General features: G+C 57.3%; 1 protein-coding gene across 1 annotated transcript; it reads right to left on the bottom strand.

Annotated features, from left to right (window-relative positions):
- Positions 1 to 346: 346 nt before the first annotated feature.
- On the bottom strand, positions 347 to 5799 carry HSPB1 (heat shock protein family B (small) member 1). Its single transcript, XM_024207685.2, has 3 exons — positions 5321 to 5799; positions 1333 to 1396; positions 347 to 671 (listed from the first exon to the last, which is right to left on the bottom strand). Exons 1-3 carry the CDS (start codon positions 5712 to 5714, stop codon positions 482 to 484), a joined length of 648 nt encoding a protein of 215 aa, XP_024063453.2. The 5' UTR covers positions 5715 to 5799; the 3' UTR covers positions 347 to 481.
- Positions 5800 to 6011: the final 212 nt, after the last annotated feature.

The following is a 6011-nucleotide window of genomic DNA, read 5'->3' as shown; positions in this document are numbered from 1 at the left end:
CCACTCCCCCGTGGCGCAATGCCTCGCATGGAAGACTGGTCTAATGCCTAGAAGCCCCAGGTTCAATTCCCAGCGCAGCCACTGACTCTGTGGGATCTTGAGCAAGTCACGGAGCCTCCCTGTGCCGTAGGTGACAGCTATACAAGGAGAATAACGATTCCCTGCCTCGCAGGAGAAATACCCTGGCGCTCGGACGTTATGGTAGAGAGCATGGAGAGCGTTTCTCTTGGGTTTTGCAGCACTCGCTTACAAAGCAATTGGCCCCACCAAGGACGTGTGGATGGCTACACGCTAGCCACGGGGGAGCGCAGAGCACAGGGGAGAGGCAGCCGGGGGTTGGTTTATTGGATTTTTTTTTTTTCAGATTTATTTGGGCAACTCGGTGAATGTGCTAGTACAAAATAAAAATAAAACAAAACATGGTTTTGGGGTGCAAGTGGCACCAGACGGGCCGCGATCTTCCTCCGTGCCAGGTGCCTGCTTATTTCTTGCCAGCTTCCTCAGGCTTTTTGGTATCCGTCGGGGTGATCTGGGCATGGCTCTCAAAGGTGACGGGGATCGTGATCTCGGCGGACTGGATGGCCGGCTTGGGCAGGGGGGCTTCCACCGTCAGCATGCCGTCCGGGGAGAGCGAGGAGCGGACCGAGGTGGCGTCAATGCCAGGGGGTAGGCTGCACAAGGGAGAGGAGAGTGAGCTCGTGGTGTCAGTGGGCTTGCCTGGTGGCGGATTCCTGTCTACACTAGTACCGGATTCCTGTCTACACTCTTCCAGCAGCACTCCTGTGATGCCACCCCATCCTACCCATAGAGGGCTGGAAGTAGATCCCTCCTGGAACCTGCCACCACTGCTCTCTGCACCACCCTTAGCTTCTGCCAGCCCAGGGAGAGACGTGGCCAGGAACCCAGATTCTGAGACCTGCCCTCTGCTGCGTTGCCTCTCACAACCTTCCATGAACTCCTTGCTACCACAGGGCTAAGCTGGAGCTGGGGGACTGAGCACAGGGGAACCTTATCACATGGGAGCCTGACGGCCTGAGTCTCCCTGGAGAGCGTGTTCCAAATGGTGCATGGGAATACCAGCCTTCCGGGGATGGCACCATCTCCGTTGTCCCTGCCCCACTCAAGCAGCCGCTCATCCCAGTGCCAGGGGTTGTCAGCTAATGTCCTTCCCCTAGGGCTAGCTAGACCCCCCCCCCCCCCTCCAGTGTGGTGAGCTGCACCGTGCTTCTTGCAAAGAAATCTCCCCGACCTTCCGTGGCTGGTGGCTGATGAAGGCCAAGTGTCTCCCAAGAACCTTCTCTCCTCCAGCCCCCAGCTGAGCCAGCTACTTACGTGTATTTTCTGGTGAAGCACCTGGAGATGAAGCCGTGCTCATCCTGCTTCTCCTCGTGTTTGCCTGGAAGAGGAGGCGACAGACAGTTTCAGGGGGTGAGCGATGCATGCAAGGGAATGATGTGTGGCTCAGCTGGAATTCTGCAGCCAGAGCTCCCCGGGGCTTACCCAGCCGCTCCATTGCACCAGGAGAGTGGAGAAGGGAATGACCCGCCCCAGGCTCCGGGCACTCCTCCCCGGCCATCACGCCCCCCACAGGACTGCAAAGGTGACTACGAGCTGCTTGGCTGGGGAAGCAGAGAAGGACGTGCTCCTGTTGCAGCTTCATTTCAGAGCTGGGAGCCTCGAGTCTGAAGCCGGGGGCGAGTGTGAGGACTCGAACCCCAGATCGGCCCTGGCAGTTCAGTTTCTCCCGCTCGGCCTCCAGCGAGGGGCGGCCTGTTTGCCACATAGCCGCAATCCTACGAGATCAGATTCCCGCTACTGGGCGGAGAAGCTTGCCCATGGGCTGGACCGGGCAGAGGACTATGATGGGACTGTCTGGTTTTTATTCTGTGTATGTACAGCACCTAGCGCCATGGGGTCCTGGTCCAGGACTGGCCCTTCGAGGGGCTACAACTAATAATGTAATATGATGTTCTGCCAATGCTCCTCCATTGCCCGGCCTGCCAGTCCAGAAGCTCCTCTGAGCTGACTGCCACTGTCTTAGGACCGAATAGGCTGAGACTGCCAGCCTGGCTTCCACCGTGGTGTCCTTGAACCCAGCTGTCCAGTGGTGAAAAGCTGGTACGTCCCTAAGTGCAGGCAGCTTCCCTGGCTTGCAGTGGGAGCTCCCCGGTTGGGAACCAGGGCCAGAGCCAAGCTGGGCCGCAAGTCTTACAGCTCCCAAAACCGCTGCTCGGCCTCCCATCCTTCTAGTTCTGATCCTCTGCTTCCCTGTTACCATGGTTACCCTGCACGCAGGCGGGGCGGCCTTTGCATCTGTTGTTATTGCCAATGGAAAAAACCAGCCCCCCACTCATCAAGGCGGCTCTGTTACAAAACAGGGAGGCGGGACGCCTCTGAGCAAGGGCTGCAGCATCCAGGTTGCTCTGTCTGGTTTGCAGCGCATGAGCCAGGCAGAGCTGAACAGCCGGGAAAAGACCAGGAGAAACTACAAACTGAAGAAAAGCCCTGAGTCTCTCCCCTCCCCCCCATCAATTGCAAAGGGAAGCTGGCATCCAACTCATCTCCTGGATTTGCATCCTCAGGAAGGCAACACGCCAGCTGCAATCTGGGTGGTTCAAGCACGGGCTGGCTCAGATGGTAGCCCTCCGCTCCCCCTGTCCACAGCTGCCAAGCCCCACATTTCAGAGGCAGCCTTGCTGCATTTCTTCCCCCTCCCCCCCGAAGTCTGAGTCTAGGAGCAGGTGCCTGGTTTGCGGCCCCTGTGCTTCTCATTAGGAGCTGGCTTCTAACACCCCCCAATTCTCTAAGGTACTTACGCAGTCCTTTACCTGGCAGGAATAGATTGAGGTGCTCCGATACTACAGTGAAGAGAAGTGCTATTATCCCTGGTTTACACAGATGAGGGCCTGGGTCCTCAGGTATTTAGGCACCAACTCCCATTGATCTAAATCCCTTTGGCAAGCTGGGGCTAAGTCCACACCAGGCATCCATAGCAGAGCAGGGAGGGATAGCTCAGTGGTTTGAGCATTGGCCTGCTAAACCCAGGGTTGTGAGTTCAATCCTTGAGGGGGCCACTTAGGGATCTGGGGCAAAATTGGTCCTGCTAGTGAAGGCAGGGGGCTGGACTCGATGACCTTTCAGGGTCCCTTCCAGTTCTGAGATAGGTATATCTCCATATATTATTATATTATATTTGAACCTGTGTGCTGGGATCTCTGCCCAGCTGGGTCCTGACTGCCGACCTATTGTCCCACCGGAGCAGTGGGGCGTCCCACGAGTGAGCACGGTCTACCTTGGATTGAATCCGTCGTTTTAGGCTTTGATTCTGACGGCCACTGCTCTGAGTCAGTTTCACCTGCATGTTCTCAAACGTGCACCAGCCCTGCCAAGGGTTAACCACAAGAGTTTCCGGCTTTGCCAGGAGCTGCTGAGGTCAGAAGTGTTGTCTCCAGCTGGAAGGGACCTAGATCCTGTCCTGTAATCCATCGCTTTACAAGCCCAGCAGGCATTTTCCCCAAACTGTCGGTGTCTTCTCTGTGCTGCAGATCCTTTTGGCTGGTCTTAGCAGCTGATGGCAGTGTGGGATGGCTCACACTGGGCATGCAGGCATATAGCCTTTATTCTTTAAAGGAAAATGAACTCCCAGGTGTCAAATAATCAATCAAACTGTTGCTTGTCAACTCCTTCTTAGCCAATGAGGTCACAGGCTAGTTGTGGGGGCGTCGGCGCAGAAACAGAAGTCGCTTTGCACACCAAAAAACCCAATTACCGCAACTCACCTGCCTTCAGGCTTCATAGCAAACATGGACCAGATCCTCAGCTGGTGTGAACTGGCGTCACTCCATTGAAGTTTGTACCAGCTGATGACCTGGCCCTCAGACAGCTGGCTGCAAAAATTCCTTGAACAAAGGGGGGTAGGGGATGGCTCAGGGGGACCAGGGCTGATCTATATGTGAGCCGATCCAAACCACACCAGTTTTGTATGGTTGGGCCAAAGCACAGTGTGGTTTGTTGTTTGACTTAATTTCATGGGGTGTTTCTCAGTTGGAAATTTTTTTGGGAGTGGGGAGGAAGGAGGAGTTGAACAGAAGTGGCTGAAAATGGAGGGGGGGGGGAAGGATTCGTCATAAATTCCATCCTCTTCACACACTTTGCTTTTCTCCTTGAAATGTTGAGGGAAGATGTTGGGAGGTGAAAGATTTTTGCCCAGCTCTCGTTTGGGATCTGATGCAGTGAGGGGAGGGGGAGAGGAGGCTGGAAGGAATATATTCAAATCCACCAGCAGCGGTCACCCGATTCCCCTGAGAACCAACGCCGCCATGTTTCGGGCCGCTCTAGAAAATGCGCCCTTTGCTGCCAGAGCATTCGCTGCCAAGTACGTGCGCGCACGAACGGAGCACTTGGGCCCAGATCCTCAAAGCTATATAGGCTCCTCGCTTTCATTGGAGGATCCTAGCAAAATCTATAGGCGCTGGAGGGAGCGTGGGCTGGAGGTTAGGCTGTGAACCAGACTCTTGGAAACCTGGTTCTGTTCCCAGCTCTGTCACTGACCTGCTGGGTGACCCTGGGCAAGTCATTTTCCAGCTCCGGGCCTCAGTTTCCCTTCCTGCCCTTTGACTATTTAGACCGTATGCTCGATGGGGCAGGGCCTACTTCTTACTATGTGCTTGTCCAGTACCCAGCCCAATGGGGCCCTGATCTAGGTTTAGATCTCTGGGTGGGCATGGAATTACAGATAGTAACACAGGGTGGTATAGCCAGTTTAGTCCCTGTGTCAATTCCTTCCCCCATCCCTGGGGTCCCATGTATTGTATGTGCCTAGGTGGGCAAGTCCTTTCCCTCTTCTTCCATTACCGGAGCAAACGCCTTCCTGGCTGACGGCAAGGAGGAACGTGGCCCCTCACCCTCACTGCAAGCAGAGCAAGCAATGCGCTGCAGGCTGCATCCACTGTGTGATGAGGAGTGGGGGCAATGGGTAGCAGCCTGCTCGGGGGGGGGGGGAGGGGGGCTGAGCCAGAGGAAAGCGAGAGCTGCCAAGCCGAGGGACGAAGGTTTGAGAGGGCAAAGGGTGCACCTGTTCCCCAGCACTCCCCACGCAGGGACCCGCCTGTGCCACGGTCACCGCTCGGGATAGAATCTGGGCTCTCCAGTGCCACGGGGAGCTGCCGCTGCCTCACATGGACCGGCCCGCTGGAGGCTGGGTCACGGACCCCGCCCCGGGGGTGGCATGTGCAGCAGGCATAGGGCTACAAACAGGGCGAATGGCTCAGGTTCAAAGGAGAGCAGGCCTGAGACAGGAGGCGCCAAAGGAAGCACTCACCGGTGATCTCCACCACGCCATCCTTCGTCTTCACCAGCAGTTCCTCCGGGGCAAAGTAGTTGACGTCCAGGGCAACCTTCCAGCCGTCCGAGGTCTGCCGGATCTCCGAGACGCCGCTGCTTAGCTGGCGGCTCAGGGCCCGGCTGTAGGCCGGGTTGGGGGAGGTTGGCAAGGTGACGATGGGGCTGGTGATGGCTACCGGCTCGGCAGCCTGGCTGGGCATCAGGCGGAGGTAACCCGGCCAGCTGGTGCTGCTCGGCCACTTGCCCCAGTCCTCGAGAATGTGGGGCATGCCGAAGGGCTGGTCGAAGAGCCGGCTGCCCAGGTACCAGTCCCGCCAGGGGTCCCAGCTGGGGCTGCGGAGGAAAGTGAAGGGCACCCGGCGCTCTGACATGTCGCGCTTCCTGCCCTTCCCCGACGGTCCGGCCTCGCTGCTGTAGCTGGAGGGGGAGCGAGCGCCCGCGTCTCTCTAGAGCCGCTCCCGCGGGCCGCCCCCTTATGAAAAGGCAGCTGGTTATTTTTAGCCGAGCATTTCAGCTGGCTATTAATGGAGATTACACAGGGGCTGAGTCACTGCGGATGAACAGCAGGTCAGCTGTCAGGCTCTGCCCGCTTTCTCCCAGCCCCTTTGTTATCCCACAGCTGCTCTGTCTGCGAGCGGGGGAGAATGGGGCTGGCTCCCCAGTATCGG

Source organism: Terrapene carolina, unplaced genomic scaffold (assembly GCF_002925995.2).
Source record: "Terrapene carolina triunguis isolate 2854851 unplaced genomic scaffold, T_m_triunguis-2.0 Scaffold231, whole genome shotgun sequence".
NCBI lineage: Eukaryota > Metazoa > Chordata > Testudines > Emydidae > Terrapene > Terrapene triunguis.
This window is presented reverse-complemented; position numbering and strand designations above follow the sequence as displayed.

Excerpts from the sequence above, each read along its gene's own strand:
- HSPB1 (XM_024207685.2), bottom strand. The coding sequence starts at position 5,714 with ATGTCAGAGCGCCGGGTGCCCTTCACTTTCCTCCGCAGCCCCAGCTGG. Across the intron at positions 1,397-5,320 it reads TGGCGTGGTGGAGATCACCG|GCAAACACGAGGAGAAGCAG; the intron begins GTGAGTGCTTCC and ends CTCCTCTTCCAG. Across the intron at positions 672-1,332 it reads TGCTTCACCAGAAAATACAC|CCTACCCCCTGGCATTGACG; the intron begins GTAAGTAGCTGG and ends TCCCTTGTGCAG.